Source organism: Prenolepis imparis, unplaced genomic scaffold, assembly GCF_030444845.1.
Source record: "Prenolepis imparis isolate NDT839.2.m4 unplaced genomic scaffold, iyPreImpa1.0 SCAF_14, whole genome shotgun sequence".
NCBI lineage: Eukaryota > Metazoa > Arthropoda > Insecta > Hymenoptera > Formicidae > Prenolepis > Prenolepis imparis.
In genome coordinates, this window is record NW_028141172.1 from 3118262 (window position 1) to 3137671 (window position 19410).

At 38.7% G+C, this 19410-nt stretch overlaps 4 protein-coding genes across 4 annotated transcripts; 2 read left to right on the plus strand and 2 right to left on the minus strand.

The window, feature by feature from the left end:
* The first annotated feature begins 1325 nt into the window (after positions 1 to 1325).
* On the plus strand, positions 1326 to 3263 carry LOC145945563 (uncharacterized). Its single transcript, XM_083054626.1, has 3 exons — positions 1326 to 1475; positions 1861 to 2256; positions 2452 to 3263. Exons 2-3 carry the CDS (start codon positions 1959 to 1961, stop codon positions 3261 to 3263), a joined length of 1110 nt encoding a protein of 369 aa, XP_082910752.1. The 5' UTR covers positions 1326 to 1475; positions 1861 to 1958.
* Positions 3264 to 3323: 60 nt separating this feature from the next.
* Positions 3324 to 10933, minus strand: LOC145945274 (nucleolar pre-ribosomal-associated protein 1). The gene is made up of 9 exons (XM_083054167.1): positions 10503 to 10933; positions 9817 to 10408; positions 9216 to 9506; positions 5742 to 9141; positions 5347 to 5474; positions 5064 to 5273; positions 4754 to 4974; positions 3977 to 4373; positions 3324 to 3763 (listed from the first exon to the last, which is right to left on the minus strand). Exons 1-9 carry the CDS (start codon positions 10892 to 10894, stop codon positions 3497 to 3499), a joined length of 5898 nt encoding a protein of 1965 aa, XP_082910293.1. The 5' UTR covers positions 10895 to 10933; the 3' UTR covers positions 3324 to 3496.
* A 238-nt stretch (positions 10934 to 11171) lies between these two features.
* Vir (VIR_N domain-containing protein) lies at positions 11172 to 17023 on the plus strand. Its single transcript, XM_083054066.1, has 5 exons — positions 11172 to 11554; positions 12015 to 12127; positions 12242 to 12608; positions 12866 to 16487; positions 16624 to 17023. The coding sequence occupies exons 1-5, from the start codon at positions 11501 to 11503 to the stop codon at positions 16914 to 16916; spliced, it is 4449 nt and encodes a 1482-aa protein (XP_082910192.1). The 5' UTR covers positions 11172 to 11500; the 3' UTR covers positions 16917 to 17023.
* On the minus strand, positions 16607 to 19387 carry LOC145945211 (pentatricopeptide repeat-containing protein 1, mitochondrial). Its single transcript, XM_083054067.1, has 4 exons — positions 19148 to 19387; positions 17637 to 18868; positions 17249 to 17554; positions 16607 to 17115 (listed from the first exon to the last, which is right to left on the minus strand). The coding sequence occupies exons 1-4, from the start codon at positions 19239 to 19241 to the stop codon at positions 17020 to 17022; spliced, it is 1728 nt and encodes a 575-aa protein (XP_082910193.1). The 5' UTR covers positions 19242 to 19387; the 3' UTR covers positions 16607 to 17019.
* Positions 19388 to 19410: the final 23 nt, after the last annotated feature.

Below are 19410 nucleotides of genomic sequence, written 5' to 3' on the forward strand. Positions count from 1 at the left end.
AAAATATATCTCTCTTATCGTTTGAAGATACAATTCAGAATTTAGATAAACGTCAGATAAGAATTTTAATTTTTGTTCTAAAAAAAGAAATGATTACTATTTCTTGTAACAACAAATTGATATTATTGCTAACAAGAATTTTTTTCATTGAATAAAATTCATGGATTATTATCCACAAAACAAGATTATTATATAATATATAATATTTAAATATAATATTTAAAATATAATATAAATATAAATATAATTAAATATAATATTTATATATAATATTTAAATAAAAATATTTAAAAAATCTTATTTGAATCGAATACGGACAACTCGTTATCCGCCACTGTCCCCTACTATCGGAGCAATGTCACTCCTTCCCCCATACCTTCCCTTCCTCATCATTCCACTACGACAACCGGACTACTATGAATCTATTTTGTATCAGCCAATGGCGTACTAATGATTCCTAAACCAATATTTATTTATTAATAAAAAAGGCACACAGAGAGAATAATTTTCTTTTAGAATATACCCTGAAAATCATGGGACAATATTATATGATATGGAAATAATTTTATGAGAATTTCTCTGATTAATATTTATCACAATAAAAAATAATATCTATCACAATAAAATATAAAATATGTTTTATTAATTTTACTATATAGTTTAGTAAAATTAATTAATTAACTCGAGAAATTCGATATATAATGAAAATGTATCAATATTCGCGCAAAGTCGATCACAAAGAAGTAATCAGCGAAAAATCGTTGATTCAAAAAAAATGAAATGCTGCAAACTGCAAATGTCACAAAAACAATTACAAAGCAACAAAAGTTGCTTTGAATGGTTCGTTATGTCGTCCAAATAAAAAAAAATTAAAGAAATCTAAAAAAAATTTAAGTAAAATATACAATCTTGTAACATAAAAAAAATGTGCGCTATTCTAAAGTCAAATCATTTTCAAAATTACGGCGTAACATAATAGATTCTCCACAAAAAGCAGAAAAGAGGTATGCTGATGTATAAATTTCTTTACTTCTTACATTTTGATATTTAAAGGGAGTTTAGTTTATATTTATATTAATATATATTTAAATTATATAAATTACAAATATTATATATATAATGAATGAATATATACTGAATATATAATGAATAGTCTAAATATTAATAAATAATTCAATATAATAATTTAATTTAATAAAATACAACAAATTTCTTCTGTAATAAAAATGTTGTATATAATCATATTAATTTCGATAGATAATGCTTAATAGAAAAATTAAAGCAGGGTCACAAAATGCAATAGAGAACAAAATGTAGCTAAATTGAAAGATGTGATAATTCTGAAAGTTTTGCAAATCATGTGAGCTTGTTACTTTGGAGTGTCAATTTTCGAATAATTAATCTGGAGCAAAACAAATTAATGATGTCAAGAATAGATGAACTTTTTACACAAAATTAATGACAAATTTATAAAGGTAGGTGAAATAGATGATCTATAAAAAAAATACACTTTCAGAGAGATTCTCAAAATTTTCTCATATTTAAAGAGAAATAATTATTATTGTTTTATCATTAAGAAATCTTATTATCATTAAGGAAAAATATGCGTTTCTAGATTATTTTAATCAAACCTTTATACAAATTTCACATATTTATAGTCCCACAAAAATAATTTATTAACTTTTTTATGTTGCTATATTTTTTGTAAAATTTATTTTATCACAATAAAAATTTTTATTTATTTATTTATTTATTTTTTTAAATTATTTACATCGTATTCTTTCTTCTGTATGTTGTTGTTTTATCTAAATGCAAGTATATTTTTAATTTGTATGATATTTTATATTCCATCTTTAACAGAGAACACAAAATTCCACAAATAAATCGAAATCAAAATTGCAACTCCAAAGAATTAATAGCACTTCATCCATTGCAATCCAACTTTTGAAAAATTAGAAATGGCCGAGGCTCAAAAAATCCGCGATAAAGAGATGCGCGGAATTCGATCATCCAATCATTACTCTAATCGCGTAAATAAAGATAGAATCGACAAAATTAAACGCGCGGAAGACATCATACAAGACCTAGAACGCCATGGGCCAGCTGGTTTAATACACATCAGCATCTTAAGCAATATAATTGGAAAACCCATCCAGATATGGAATGCTAATGGTAATTTAAATAGGATCATCGGAAAGAGAAAAACAGGACGGCCCATAGACGTCGAGTATCATGAGACAGATTCAGAACGGATAGGTCAGTTCTTAGTAAAGAGTTTCGAATAAAAATAGGTAAAGGCAACTTATAAGATCATTTCAAGATGATCAGCTTACAGTATCCAGTATCCACTTGATACAAATTCGGGAAGCATTAAAAAAAACGTTCCTAATATTTTCCTCTTCTAATCCTATTTTAATTACCATCCCATCCACTTCCTTAATTTTTCTCTAGGCCATTGGACCCTGAAATGCGGGAAAGATCCCGATAATATCTCTATTGATTTGAATAGCTGTCTCTTTTCTGTGATCGGCTCTCAGATCGGGCGAAATCCATCACAACTTCGTAAATTGACAGTACTGAAACTAAAGAGCAACCTTCGGAGGTTGGCCAGTCGAATAGACGAGATCCTAAGATTAGAAAAAAATGGCAAGATAGTCCTGATGATCGGTGGAGCTTGCTATTGCGGCAACACGCCCAACGATGCCATGCTAATTCTAGAGAATTCACAGGGTGCGTTCAGCCTCCCTGTGCCTTCTGAACCTGTGACTTTACAACTTGCGACTTATGACCCTATGACTGTTCAACTTGTGACTTATGACCCTGTGATTCTTCAACCTGTGATTTATCAACCTATGCTTCGACCTCAAGTTCAAGGCCATCCCAGAGATCACGCTCGGCATTCGTTGCCGCCTAATATCCAGACCTCTTCTAACAGGCAACCTCCTTGGTGGAAGACAGGTTTTCTATCACGAACTGATCAGAACTATGTCACCCATTTGGCCTTGAGCACATATCGAGCTCAGATGGCGATGGATGCTCTCAATGGAGGTAACGCTATATCTATAACTTGTTACGAACAAGTTATACGTGTACCGCCTCGCGAGATGGCAAGAAATTTGCCCAAGGCGATAGAATATGAAAGAGGACGGCAAGGCGTTGAAAGGGATATTATGGATGTGATATTGATCTTGAGACATCAGGCAGGCCAGTTCTATAACCCAAACGCGGATGTTTTTGTGCAAACCTGTTACCCCACTCTATAATAATAGGGTATACGTACCTCCTCCCTTCAAAAAAATAAATAAATAATAAATTAAGTAGAATTATATTCAGAGCAAATTGTTTATTTCGTAGAGAAAAATCGGATTCACAACAGGTTTATTTGCTTTAGCTTCAGCATTTCCTGCATTATATTTTTTTCCTATTTGTTTATTTTCAAATATTATATATACATCTGTTTCAATCACGAAAATTGCAACTAAATGACGCAGCAAACTTAACGTTTGTCTTTTGAATATGCTTTTAATCGCAAGAGGATACTAAATAATAGAAATTTGTAATGAATAACGTCCTCTGTCGAATTGTCTAAGCTATTCAGTAGATTTTCAACTATACTAATAATAGTCCCACATTTAGTTTCACAAACTTCACCGTCACGGTGAATAATCTCATACAACCAAGAAAGTATACCATATCCTCGTGTAAGAAGCAAAGATGCCTTCGGAATTTTGGTAGTAGAGGCAATTACTTCCAAGATCAGTCTCTGAGAAAAAAAATCGAAAAGTAACACATGACTTATATCGATATTTAAATAGAAGTTTCGTTAGCAATGGGGAATCTTTCTTAGAATCAAATTTGCCTAATTGTCTTTTTAATACACAAAACAGTAGGTCACCTCGAATGTTTCTTGATTCTATCACGATTGAATTATTATGGAATGTATCATCAAGTAGAGAGAGAATTGTTTATAACTCACCTTAGTTTTGGCGTCCGACAGTACGCAAGTGTGAAAATCCAGAAGCATCCTGAACAGCACGCATTTCAAAGCAAGGTCTACGTCGTCTTCCCTTCTCATACCGTCCCGAATGTTCTCTAGGATCCAGTGCCGATGCGCTCTGTGCTCCACATGTGAGCTGTGCAACAGCTGCAGCAGTTCCGGTATGGTATTTAGATCCAGCGCAGGTTTGGCCATTAGGAAGGTATGCAATGGCGAGTAAAGCGGATGCAGAGGTTGACTGGCGATCAACGAGGCCCGAGCGAGAAAGGTGGTCACCAGGCAGCTCAGACGAACGTCCTTCAATTGACATTTCAGGAGTACGATGCCATTTCGTAAAGCATCGATCAGACGCATCCACAATAATTTCTCTTTCGACCTGATAAATAGAAAAAAATTTAGATTACAAACTGAAAAAAACCATTAACTCTCGATTATCTAAATGAATTTATTGAGGATTTGAAAAGTACTTTTAACATATATGTAATGACAAATGGAAGATTAGTGCTTTTCAAAGATGAAATAAACTTTCGTGCTGTAACTTCAAACTTTATACAAGTATAGGAACATAAAAAAAATTAACTAAATAGTGCTGAAAAAATTAGATAAAAATTGAATTAAAAACTTGAGAAATTAAAATACATATACTATTAAATTAAATTATGATGAGCGATAATGTTTCTACGTTACGGGCCATTTTGAGATTTTTCGCTATATTATACAATTTGCATATATATTATCTGCTACTTGCTATCGTACTTGGACACTTCCAAGTGGAAATAGTATCTGGAGATGACGGTGTATGCTGCCATCCGAATACCGCTCGAATTGCTGCAACAAGCAGCGAATACCAAGGCTAATGCGCCGCTCTGATTTATTTTGTGACACGCGACAACATTGTTTTCCGCCAATAAAGAGCACAGCAACGGCAGATAAAACGCTGGATCGTACACCTTAGTGTTGTCATGTAACTCATCAGCCTGCCAAAAAAAAAAAAAAAGGAAATAAGAAAATCTATAATAATTATAATATATAGAGTATCGCAAAGAAGAACATTATATTTGCTCACTTCCAACGTTCTATGTATGGGATAATTTCTTATAGTCTCGTTGACGATGTCCTTATCGAGCAAGTTAAAAATCTCGGAAGTGGAGGGTTGTCTCCAGAGGACGGTGTCCATCTCTCCCTTAACACTGTAACGTGTCGCCGCGGCGCTTCCCCATAAATACGGCCAATACTGTTGAAGTTTAACGCCATGAGCCTCGTAATATCGAAGAATCTAAAACGGTTGAACGTGATATCGTGATTCCAATATTTGATGATATTTGATCCCAATGACCTTGATATATTACCTTCAAAATGCGCTGATCAGCGTGGCTGAGAGTGGCGTTGTAAGCCGCGAGATAAAGAGACACGTGCGAGGAAGTTATCACCGATTGATTCTTTCGAATGAGTATCCTGAGTAATTCGACCAGTTCGTCTGCAATTATAAAAATATTCAGAGGAAATAAATTTGTTCATCTAATTAAATAAAGCACTGTGATTTTAACGTTGAATTAAATTTGTATATTATTAATATAAATTATATACAAATAATATAATATATAATATAAAATATAAATTATTAATATAAATTAATATATATTATTAATATATAGATAAAATATAAATTTTCTATCAGACAAGCGTTATCTTTATTTTTTCTCAATAAGAATCATTAATAAAATCATCGCACAAGTGAATTTACCTTTAACGATGGACGAGCCGAGCATAACGTTAACAAATTCTGAATGAGAGATCGTCATTTCGAATAACGTCTTCGCATATTCGTCATTCTCATTATCTTCGTACGCGATATCGCATAGATTGCTCAGATTCTTCAATATAATCGACTGGATCTCGTCGTCCTTAGCGTCCTTAAGACCTAACTTCAAGGAGAATCTGGTGAATTGTGGCCATGAATAACTCTTGCTTAGCGAAGTGAAGGTGAAGTCGCGTTTAATCTTCCTCAAACAAACCACTGTACTATCCAGCTTCTCGCATAATACTTTGATCTTTTCCTTGTTCTTCGACTCCCTCTTCAGCGTTGAGGTCATTACGTGCAATAATATTAATAACAGATCAGTTAAAGGCTTTTCCTTGATAGTTATCAGACTTTCGTACCTCTTGTACAGACTTTCCAACAATTGTACAAAGTAGACGGATACCATGTCCAGTTTATCACCGTTCTGGGAAATACTGTCGCAAGTTTTCTCACATAAGGGACGATCGAAGGTGTTCTCGACGAGGTAGGCGATCGCTGATGCGTTTTCTTCGATCCAAGGAACGGGATTTCGTGGCTCGGTTAGGTACGCAGCAATATCGTCGCCGTAACACTTGTAAAGACTTTGAAGAAACTTTTCAGTCCACTTGTACTTTAAGTTGCTGCCCAATATTGGAAACACGATATCTCCTCGCTTCACATTCTCCATCTTGAGCAGGTGTTTCGTCAGCGATGGAATCAGTTTGGTATTTCTGACGATTAAGATTGCTATCAGTTGAATCGTGGACGCGGTGATGCCCTTCGTTAACAATAATGCGAAAGTGTCAGTACTGATACCAGCAATATTACGTGGAAACATGGATAGATATTTTGCCAAAGCTTGCTCCCACCTTTCCACACATTGTATTTGATTAGACTTCAGATACACCAGGTGTAGGCTCAACCTTTCTACAAACTGTTCGTTCAATTCATTACATTGATTGCGCTGCAATTTCGATTCCTCGCTGCAATACATGTCTAACAACATTGGAATGATATGTCCGACCATAGACAGGTTTCGTTTATCGTTTGAAATAAATATGACTTTCTCCAGCTTCGTCAAAGCAAGTAGCAAACTCGCGATATCTTGCGCGCTCAATTGCAATACTTTCAATAATGCGATAGCATAATTATCATCGCAAACTTTTAGAGGGTCTTTTTCAATATTTCCCAATCGAGCAAGGAACTTATTTCTAAACGCGAAGAAGATATTATAGGCTTCTGTATCATCATCATGTTTCTTGAAAAAAGATGCAACAACTTGACAGACTTCTAAGATAGTCCGAGTTATCATATCTTCGGTCGAATCTTTCAACGCTTCTCCGCAAAATGGCGAAAAATAATGCAACAGAATAGGATGCGTAAAGATACATTTCACGTTTTCTTCCAACACCCTCACGCTATTTCCATTTATAGATTGTGCGACATTTAACAAAGAAACAAGCAAGATTTTGCAATTTTCCTTCTGGATCCGTTGCAAGATTCCTCGTTGAGCTAACTGCGCTAAATAAAACACAGTCGTCTTCAGCAAAACCTTGACGTCGTGCTGAGACAAAGAGTGGTTAACAGTGATTTCTTCGTCGCCATATTTGAAACAACACGAGTGCTTATCGCCAAACAGCTTGAAAAATTCAATTATGTCCACCTCGGAATTCTTCAGCAACGTGCTACTTAGTTTGCGCAATAACTTCAAGGATGAAAGCTTATTCTTCAAAGGCACTGGTCGCCCATTCCTCGACCAACTCTGTAAATAACTATAAATCGGCAAATCGTTCAAGTTTATCGTCATATGAACCAATACATCCGGGACGATCTGATAATGAAAAGTGTGAATTGTCACATAAGATAAATAATTTAAGATGGTGGTGGAATAATTTTTTGTTCTCATCTTTTCAAGGGCGCAACATAAGAGCGGCGACACCAACGTACAAGTTTGCATTTTGCAAGGATTAAGATTTTCATTGCTAAACCGGTCAAAGGGATGATGATTGATCACGTCGTCGGTTTTCTTTTTATCAAAATTAGCAAGTTCATTAATTGAAGTCGTCACTGATGCAGAGACAATTTTTTTCAAAGAGAGAGAATGGCCATTAATATTAGAAAAAAAATTATTGGGATCTATCTTATCAAGTAGCCGATTGATTTCATTTTCCATCTTCTTTACTTCTTCGAGATTAGTAATTTGCTCGTTTCTCTGTATCCTGTAATTATTAGTATGCATAATGGTGACTTTCGAATTTTCTTCGTTGAGTTTATCAACACTATAATTAATTGTATTATCCCTCTTTACGTCAAAATTTAATTCTCCATTAATTAAAGGCGATTCTACTGTGACAAATTCTTTTTCACAGTGACTCGAGTCATTATTGGCCTTGTCAAATAACTCATTAATTACATCTTCTGCTTTTACATCGAGGCTAACCACCCGGTCATTTAATAATATTTCTTCCACTTGCGTTATACTGTTTATATATTTATCGGTGTGTTTAATGCAACTTTTTAAAATGGACATAAACCAATATGTCAATTCTTCTTTCTCTTTAGGATCGGTTATCATCGAGAAACCATCGATCCAAATATCCAGCTGATCGTCACAGGATTCAAACAGGCCTGTCGCGTTTAACAACATTCTAATAGCATTTCTGGCAGCATTATCGTAGCTGTCCGATGATGCTGTTTGATGAATCAGCGATATCAAAAAAGGAAGAGCTTCTTTAAAAACTTTCTCTCTAGGTGCGAAAATGGAGGAATCCAAGGCGAGCAGGAATTGTATTGCTTTCACCTTCATGCAGTTTATCTTCTTTAATTTGGCTCCTCCATCCTCTTCTTCGCCATCCTGGTGATCATTTAAGCTTGATAGAAGCACATTTGGCTGCAAATTTATCGAATTATCTAGCAATTCTGGGCATATATCCTTGTAGGAATGAAGAACATTCAAGACGAGATCGAGATGATCTAACAAATCCGGATTCTGAATATTTTCAGTGCTTTCCAAATTTATCGTATTAACATCAGCTTCGAAGGCTTGATTCCACACTTTTAAGATCGTTTCCAAGTTGGGAATAATCTTCAGGATGAAATCCGTTATCTGGTTTTGAACTACGAACGTCTTGTGAAAGTCTTTTAAGGTGGAGCAAACGATTTTCAACTGGGAAGTCATTGCTAGAAGAAGAGATAGGGTCTCGTGTCTGACAAACAGACTGTCGTGACTTAATCCTGGCAAGATAGCGCGTTTTATAATTATATCCGGAATTGTCAATGATAATAGCGTGTTTATCAATCTGTTTGCATTTAATTCCACAGTACAGATCTTGATACAATTGACTGGATCGAGTGATTCGATTATCTGCAAAAAGAAAACTCAGCAAATGAAAATAAGGGGGAAAAAAAAATTACAGCTTGTATATGTAGATATCTCACCTTCTTTACGAATCTAAGAAGACAAATCCACTTGGGCGACACACGGGGTTCGAGAAACGGCTCGACAGCAACATATTGCGAACGTATTAGATCCGGACAAGCCCTCATTATTTTGATAACTAGATCCGATGGTTTTTCGTGTTCCCAAGGTTTCTCCAAATTCTGGAGAACCGTATGCACCAGCTGATTGTGTTTATTTCGCGAACCCAATGTTCGATCGTGGAAAATAATTCCATAACGATGCGATGTCAGTAGAGTGATTAAGAATGCATGAATTGCATCATTAACGACCTAAATTATAACAGAAAAAAATGAAGAAAAAAAAACCAATAACGAGAGTATCAATAATGATGAAATGTAACAAATTTATAAAAAAAAAATTATCTCTTGAAATGTTGTTGAAAAAATAAAGGAATATATACTTTTTCGTTCTGCTTTATGTTGAAATTATTACAATAAATTAGCACAGAAAATTTGAATTTTTGCATATGTTAATATCAAACAGATTTACAATCACTTAAACTTTTTGTTAAACAGTTTTACATCACATTATTTGGTATTTTTGTAATATAAAATATCACATAAAAATTAATACAATTACCTCTTTGTCAGCTAAAAAGTTCTCGCTCTTATCAGAATGGTGAGTTTTATTTTTAGACCAGTTAGTTGGGCCTTTCCAGTTGTACAGCGATATTAGATTCAATACAACAGATGTCGAGAATACATGTAGCTTTATCGTTTTGGTGATGCTACTGTTCTCCAACACATATGTCTTCACAGTTGTCAGAATCAGAGTAACAATGTGCTTGAAATCGTACAACAAATCTGAGAAGATCCAGATGAATAAGCTGCGCTTATCTAACAATGTTTTAATCACAGACGAGTCTCCTTCCACAAGAAAAGCAAGAATAAAGTGGATGAAACACGTCCTGACATTTTGAGGATCCGTAGGCTTTGTGTGTTGCGCTAAATTCTCCAGTACATTTCGTTGCAACGATAGATGCGCAAGTAACTCTCTGGCTAAACTATTATCTAAGGACACTAGTGCTGTGAGCAGCTTCAATACTACCTTGCGCTGTTTGATATTACTTTGAATTGAAAGCATCGAGTGTACAATGGACATGTACGAATTCAACAGGTGGCGACAGGCTTCCACCGCACTATTCTGGTATTGAGGATATTCTGTCAAGATCCTGTAACCAGAAAGATATGTATCTGATCAATTAAAAGAAAGAAGATATCAAATAATTAGTAAAGACACAAGACGTCTTGTGTTTACAAGCATACTTCATCAGTAAGATGTTGACTGCGGAGAAGACAGTGATAGCATTGACAGTATTCTTCTTGTCGGAGAAGTCTAACAGTCTCAGAACTTCCAGGACGCCACCACCAGCGAGCAGGTACTCCGCTGCGAGGTCTCTTTCCTCGTTCTCGTTGCATATCGTCAGGAACTTCCTCAGGGAGTCCAAGCCGCTGGAGGAGGAGAGAAGGGATCTCAGAGCTCGTCCGTTAAATTCGTCCAGTTTCTCCTTACTAGTAATGTCCTCTGACTCTTCAGGTTTGGGTTCTTCCGCGATAAACCCATTGAGCTTCGCCTTCTTCGACGTGGACGGGTCATTCTCGCTCTGCCAGGTTCGCTTGCGAGCTTTTCTCGGTTTGGAAACCGCGTCATCGTCCATCGTGTTTATTCGCACATGTGTTTCACATGTCACATGGACGCCGCCATATTGTCTAGCCCTTAGGGCGATATTACATGTGTCGCGTCGTCCAAGTTCGGACGCATCTGATTGGCTACCGAATAGGGAGTTTCTAGGGAATAGTCTCTCGCAGCCAATCAGCGCGTCCGATAAAAAGAGACGAAATAGATGTTCGAGCGTTGGAGAGAAAGAGAAAATTGGGTGCAGAAAGTTCTCATGACAGGTCTTATCTATATGTACTATATAAAGGGTGATAAGAAATGTGCGCTTATAAACATAACCAAGTAGAGTAAGAGAAATGAATTAAAATTACAAAAAAAAAAAAGGACTGGTTATAATTAATAAGACACTTACAAGAAATTAGAGATAACTGACAAGGAATAAAAGGAAATAAATTTTGTGTCAATATAACCATAGACTGCTTCGGTTGAAGACACGTTAAACTCACCCAAAAAAAAAAAAAAAAAAAAAGAAATGAATTAAATAGATGAATAAAATGGAAAAGAGACTTAAAAAATACTCGGTTTATTATTAAGAATTAACTGTCGAAGGATTGTATGTTATTTCAAAGTGTTCCAAGTGTGAAATATGGATAACATCGAATTATTATTCTTCGATACATTTTCCCACGACATCTCAGAGGTTTGTTTACATATATTTAATATGATTATAATATATAGATTGGAGCTTTAAAAATAAAAAAATCTACCTGTCGAATAATTTTCTTAAAATGAAAATAAATAAAAAACTTTGCTTATTTTGTTGACACTCGTGTCTATGACGCATTAATTGAAAAATAAAGATATGAAAGAGAAATTTCACTTTGCACCACACGATCGTTATTTTTATTAAAAATTCCAGAGTGAAAATTTTCAAAATTAAAAAGTCAATACTTATTGAAAGTAGCATTATATATTATATAGCATAGTCTTGTTTTCTCTTTAGAAAGGTGTTGTATTAAATTTACAGTATTCAGAAATTCCAGATTGTACTTTATTTATGATAATTTTCTATCATTAACAAATAAAATGACTTTTGTATAGTTTCCCTTTTTTTAATTTCTTCAACATTTATGAATCTCACTTTTCTCTCATCACTGCAGGAATTAAATCTGGATTTGGTGCAATTTCCCAAACCTGTTTATATCAGTGAAGTGAGAATAATTCCATTGGGTGCGCGAGTGCAAGCAGACTTTCCAGGAGGAGTGCGACTTGGGTAAGTGGCACTTAATTTTTTATATTGATTGGCATAAAACTTTTTTTTTGCTTTTATGTGATATTAATGTTCAAATCTTTAAAGAATACTAAAGGGAACTCTTTACCTTTCCAGAGCGACTAATCCCTCTCAATTTGAAATTGAGTTTTTTGTGAACGATCTCAGTAAGCCTGGAGCTTCCACGTTTGAGTTTTTGGGTAGTTTAGAATACAAACAAAACATCCACATTCAATTGGAATGCGAGCGGAAGCAGATACCAACCGATGGTTTGGTCCTAAGAGGATGGTACACCACCATAACACTGGCAGTGTATGGCACATTGACCAAATCGCTGAATAATCCTCAGGAAGTTATAAGCTCAGCGGCTGGATCTGCTGCTTGTGTTAGTGTGCACGAAGAGAAGACTGAGAACACTGCCCAAGTTTCTTCTGAACAGCAATCCGAGTGGTATTACGAGAATCAGCATCAAACGAATTCACTGGTAAAGATATTTGTAATAATGGAATTGATTCTAAAGAAATTTTCTAGACGACAAAAGTCATTTAAAGGATGTCAAAACGCGTCTTAAGTCATGAAGACGTACTTTAGATTTTTTTTGAATGTCATTTTAGTATAAGTCAATATATATTTAATATATATTTAATATACATTTAATAAGTATGTACTTAATATATATTTAATTATTTAATATATAGTTAATATATATTTATTTTACTTATGCTTTTGTAATATCAACAGGAAAAATGCGTGACCGCGACTCCGCCACCGGTTCAACCAATTCAGGTAGTGGAACCATCCAGGACATCCACATCGGATACCGGAAAGACAGAATCGGTGCAATGGGAAGACGAGACGTCCAACGCGGGCGAAAAGACCTCGAAACGACCTTCGTCTCCTCCCACCGAATCTCTAATCTCCCTGAGTCCCGAATCTATCTCTGCCGAGGAAGAGGAAACGGAGCAACAGGAAGCAGGCGAGCAGGAAACCGGCGAGCCCTTCGAGCCTATATTATCGGACGAGGATATAATGACCGATGATGTTCCGCCTGCGATCGAATTCGAGTGCGAGACTTCGTCGCAGATCGACGAGATTTACACGCTGGTACCGCCGGATTTGTTGAATTTGGAGAAATTGGAGAACTTGGAAGACGTCTGCGTGAACCGCGAGATCTTGTCGAAGGTCAGGGAGATTCTGCAGTCCTTGTCGAAATCGGTCTCGCATTTCCACAACGCGTCCGGTCAGGAAAAGGAAACGTTCGTCCACAACTGCGAAACTTTGTGCGCGATATTGAGTCCGTTCGACGCCAACGTGGACGATATCGATAACTTGACTAGTGTCATTAATGCCGGCCTGGATATGGAGCTCGCTAAAGCTCAACCGCAACCGGCATACAAGGTGCGTCATGTGAAGGTGGGGGTTCGCTTGGCGGAAGCGCTCTGTCGGTTGTCGAAGGGTCCGGAGATCCTGCTGAAGGTCGAAGCTCCGTCCAAATTATTGTCACTTTGTATGCGTGAAAATGTGGCACTGCCGGTGAAACTTTCCGCTCTGCGAGCTCTCGACGCGGCGTTGATCAGTCCGGTGATCGTGCAGGAATTTCTGAACACGAGAAACTACCTGTACAGCGAGGCGTTGACGATGCTGGACGTGATAAAGCTGGCACGACTCAAGTACGCCCTCAGCTCGCTTCTTCGCAAGATCCATGTGTACGAATATCTAGAGGAGGTCAAGGAATTCGACGAATTCGGTCTGACGGAATTAATGAACGCTTATATCTGCGCCCCAACGTTGATGTCGCAGCCTAAACGTCAGCTACCGGCTGGCGCACAGATGGAATTCGAACGAGAACATAATCGTAATCCTCGCGCGCATCTGATAGCTTACTTCGAGCACCACAAGCTGATCTATCGTCTGTTGCTCGTATTATCCTCTCCCGATTCCGACTTGAAAATGATCAAGTTGATTCGACGTTTCCTCCTGCATCTCTCTGATACCAAAGAGGGCCTGTACTATCTGCTGAAGGAGACCGAAGCGATTCGATTGACGCTGAAAGCCTTGAAATACGAGTTACCCGGAGTCGGTTGCGTTCTAGCGTGGCGTCTTCAGGTCGCCCAGTGTCTGATTCGCCTGAAACAGACCTCCGATTGGACGATCCTGAAGAGACTGCATTCCTTCCTCGCCTTTCCCGACGGTTTACGCGCCATCGTCACGATTTTACCTCTAGGCGATTTCATAGACATCTTCATCCCTTTTCTATCGGATTCCAATCTCTGCGAGTTCGCCGCTGAAATTATTTCCGCCATTGTCCGTTACTCCGACAGAGTAGAGATCTTCCAGAATCGAGCGGAGCTGATACTTGATAAAGCTCGCGAGCACGCGGTTCTCAGAGATGTGATACCCTACCTGACAACCGCCGCCCAAGCTTCTCACTGGGATTACAACGATGTCTCCTTATTGGTGACGATCATCAAGAAAAGCGCGGAAAAGGCTGCATCGCTTTCCGGCCAACTGATCACCGCTTGCAGGATCCTATATTATCTCATCTTTCCATTCAACAACGACATCGATCCTCTGGAACCGTATGTCGAGCTGAAGTACTGGAACGCCCTGACCCAACTCTTCGCCGCCGACGGCCTCACCGCTCTGGTCGCCGTAATGGCGAACGTATCCGAGTTCTACGAGCAACCATTCCTTCATCGCGCCGCCCTGACAGGTCGTAGAGGGATGGCATTGATCGCCCTGTTGCTTCCTTGTGTGAAGCTGACCAGGGCATTGCTAGAGAGACTTGTCAAGTGCATGGCGACGGACTTCAAGGATCTCACGGCTGTTGTTCCGCTGCTCGGGGTCTATTCCTTAATCGAAGCCATCCCGTCTAACCCGATGATGCAGACTCTGTCCGAGGAGATTGTGGGAACGTTGCTAGTGTTTACCCAAGCCGTCGATTCCGATGGTTCAGGCAACGTGGCTAAATCATTATGGACTCAGATGCTCGGTGAAGTGCTGAAAATGGTCTCCTTCCGTCCGTGCAACTTTGTGCCAGGTTTGAAGCTGTTGACCCGTCTGCTGCCGCCAGTTCTAACGCCGAAGGAAACCGCTACCGAGGACGCGACGAGGATCTTGGGCTTGCGGAAACTCTGGTCGGCGCATCTTCAAGCTCAGGCCGCGAACCTCATCGAAACCCTCCGACTACTCTGCGCCAGTTGGAACAGAGACGTTTTGTTACTCTTGTCGACGGTTTGTAAGCAATTGAGCGATCTGGCAGCACCGACGGCTCTTCTAGTCGGGAGGTGTCTGTTAGACGGTATTCTAGCAGCCGCTCCCCTAGAAAACAACATTCCTATCCTCGCTCTAATCAGCGACCTAGCCAGGCACGCGCCTATGAAAGCGACTCTACTGACCTTGACTAGCCCCGCATCCAGGGCGCAAGTGAAATCCGATCAAAAGTACACGCCGGTCATCGAGATGATGTGTTCCATCCTGAAGAGCAGCAGCGACGTGCACGTGCAACACGACATTCTCGGTATCTTTGAGACTCTATGCGATTGCAGCCTCAGTCTGGTGCAGGAGGACAGCGAACCCTTCGAGAAGAGACTGACGCACTCGGTGCCCAGTAAGGAACCTCTCCTGTCCATCCTCGCGGCGCTGATCGAACTCCTAGCGATCAGCACAAAGTTCCAACTGGACGTGATAGAAAATACGCTGCATATTCTCCTATCCCTCATCAGCCACAACTACGGCCTATACCATGTGAAGAGCTGCCTGGAAAATAATCCCGGCGCCTTGCGCGCGCTACTGGATCACGTGTCCACTTTAGAAAATTCCGAAACGAATTCCGTTACAGACTTAACCGTGACCTTTCTGGCAAATCTGATCGCCTCGGAACGGAGATCCTTGCATCTGCGTACGCAGCAGTTGGCGTCGTTGATTTCTTGGGAGAAGAACGACCATCCCTTGGAGAAACTGAAGCGCGCGGAAGAGTTGGTGGAGACTTTGAAAGCCGCTGAAGAGAAAGAAGAGAAGGAACCTATCCCGGAAATGTTGGAGCCTTTATTGCCCACACCGGAAACTCTCTTAAACCAGTTCTCACAAAGAGGCGCGATCAGCAATAGTCCATCTCGATCCAAGAAATTTTTATTCGCGACGGCTAATCAGATGCAAGTGGAAAATACGGTGGATCTGTTAGCGCTTGCTACCGAATTGCTACCTGCCGACTTTAATCTATTAGCAGAAGCGCAAAACTTGTGCTCCAAGACGCCGCCCGACGATGCCATTCAACCTCTACAGTCGAAGCCGCAGGACGAAAACCAAGAGAGTAGAACGGAAAAGCAGGCTTCTCCAATGGTTAAATCGAAGCAGCCATTTGGTAAGATTATTAAACGGTCTTAATAGAAAGAGCGAGACAATGAACAACTTAATTTTCGATCGGCAAATGAAAATATCGTTTGATTCCTTCATCAATCGATTACAGTCGTGGTCTTACAATTTCTTTTTCTTTTTAGTGACACCGGTACGAGGTCGGACACAGTTCGCCAATCCGCTACGAGGTGGTCCAGTGGGTGGCGGGGTAGGCAGAGGGGCCGATCCTTTCCGATCGAGGCCGCCCAACACTTCTAGACCACCGTCTCTTCACGTAGACGAATTCGTGGCGCTGGAGACTTGCGGAGCTCAGCCGACAGGCCCCACCGGATATAATAAGCTCAGCATTCGCGGAACCTGTCCGTCGCGCGCCATCAGCGGCGGTGGTAGAAGTCGACCTTGGACGCAAGAAACGCGTCCTCCTTACCTTCGCTGACTCGTCGATCTTCTTCATCTCACATGTGTATATATTTACGAGCGTATCGATAACGATATCAATTTTTCCGAAATTTTTGCTGACAATACAATCAATTTTCCGACTAATCGTCTTGTATCTTTTGCCACTTCAGATACTGCTGCTCGAATTTCTCGATGTTCTTCTCCAGCCGTTTCACCTTTCGTAAACTGTATTTTCCCTGTAACAAAAAAATATTTTATATACATGTATGCAAATTTTTTTTAAATAATATTTTTTTAAATTTATTAAGCATAGAGAATAGAATATCGATTCTATATAATGATAGCTACGACAAATCTTTTTCAACGTACTGTCGGCTTTTTGATGTTCGATATTTCTTTCGCAAAGTTGTCCACGTCTCTGAAGGCTTGCGTGTTGGGTTTCATTTTATTCTCCAGCATATACTTCATGACGAATAACAGGTATTCAAAATTTTTGTTATGGCAGGCTGTATTGATGAGAGTACTCATGATTATATTGTTGGGTCTGTAACCGAAAGCTTCCATTCCTCTCAAAAATTCTTCGGCATCTCTGCATTCTTGACAACCGAGTGCCAGGACCCCGAAGGTCATCACAGTTGGGGTAAGATTCCTCTTCTCTGTTATGTTTATCACTTCCTAAAATTATCAAATTGCATCATGTTAATCTTGAATTATCAAATTGCATCATGATAAATTATAAATTTTGGATATATCTTACCTTTGCGCTTTTGTAATCGAATCGCAGGCTGCGCCTTTTAATGAGCATATTGAAAAAGTCGATGTCCAGCTCGATATTTCTTTTCTCCGCAGTTTCGATGAGTAGATTCTCAGCTTGCGTCGTGTTCGGAATTACATAGAGCAGCAACGTGATAGTTTTGATGTCGGGATTGACCTTGCTGTGGGCCATTTTATTCAAGAATCCTTCCAAACCGCCAAACAGGATCAAACGATTATTGACGAACACGTCGTTCAAATTTATAGACTCTATCTGTCTTCTCGAATCGACATCGTCATATTGCGCGACTTGTCCTTTGTCTGTCAATAGTAACAGCGTACTCAAAACAGGTGGAGATGCCAACAAGTTCGGCTTCTCGCCCTCGTTCAACACAATTCTACTTTTCTCCCATCCTGAAACAAGGGTGTCGTCGAGCTTTAAATTTCCCAAACCGGTGTCTCTGATCGTTCTCAGCAGAAGATTATACGTGGTCAAGGTCGGGTTTATCTTCTTCAGACGCATTAAATGCCATATGATTAAAGCATGTCGCAAGCCAGCCTCCTTATCGGAAATCGCTCCGTGAAACAGCGAGTTGTAAGTGCTCTCTCTGATAGGAATATTATTGTCTCTCATCTCGTCCGCCAGTTGAAAGGCCTCAACGAGCTTATTATGCCAACTGTACGCCTTCATCATGGCGTTGTAATGTGTCTCGTTCAGCGTAAACTGCTGCTCGTAAAGTGACTGTCGTAACTTGTTCAAATGTTCCAGAGCTTCCTCGGTTCTCTCACACACAGCGCATACATTGAACAAACAGGTGTAGGTCGCCGCGTTAGGCTGCAATCCGTGTCGTTTCGCCTTATTGTACAAATGGAAACACTGCTTTAAGTCACCCTGATTGGCGAAGGAGTGCAACAGAAGATTGTACAAGTATATCGTGGGTTTGTCCCGATTCTCCTTCATCAGATTGAGCACCTGCAGAGCGGACTTCAGGTCCTTCCTAGCTATATGCGACTTCATCGTTTTGGCGTACTGTCCTGCACTAGGTTTCAGTCGACGTGGAATGCGTCCTTCGGTGTCCTGAAATTTCTCCTCTTCCTGCTCCCTCTCGTCCATCTCGAATTGATCGAATTTCCTGCCGGAAATATCTCCGAAAACATTGGCGGTCTTCGGCAACTTTTGCGTGCAGAAGTTGCTGATCGGAGGCTGCCACCTGAGTTGCGGATGCTCATTTTTGGCTGTGCAACAAATATAAGTTTAATTATTTCTATGCCATCATTGTTTCTATATTATTTATTTCTTCTTAATAATTCTATATAATTATTATTTTATATATTATTATTTTAATTCTAATTACATATATATAAATTATTTATGAAAATACATATGAAATGTAAAGTGATTATATTTATTTTCCGAAAATACCATAAAACAGAAAATCTCGAACTACTCGATAAATTCCGATAACAGAATCATTATCGTTATTAATTATTTGTTAATTTATCCTATTTACGTACGTTGTTTGGTGCATGTGACCAGAAGAGTGGATTCATTGACATAACCTATGACATTTTTCAGTTTCATCGATACGCGAAATTTTCGACAAAGCATTTTGCACGCAAAAAAATTGCCGCATTAAGAAAACAAGCTATCTCTATTCGATAATTTATTTTTATAATATATTTAAAAAATCGCACAAAATTGCATGGAATTAAATCGAACTGGATTCTGGCTATAAACACATAATATGTATAGATGGTACAAGTATAGGATTTTTTAG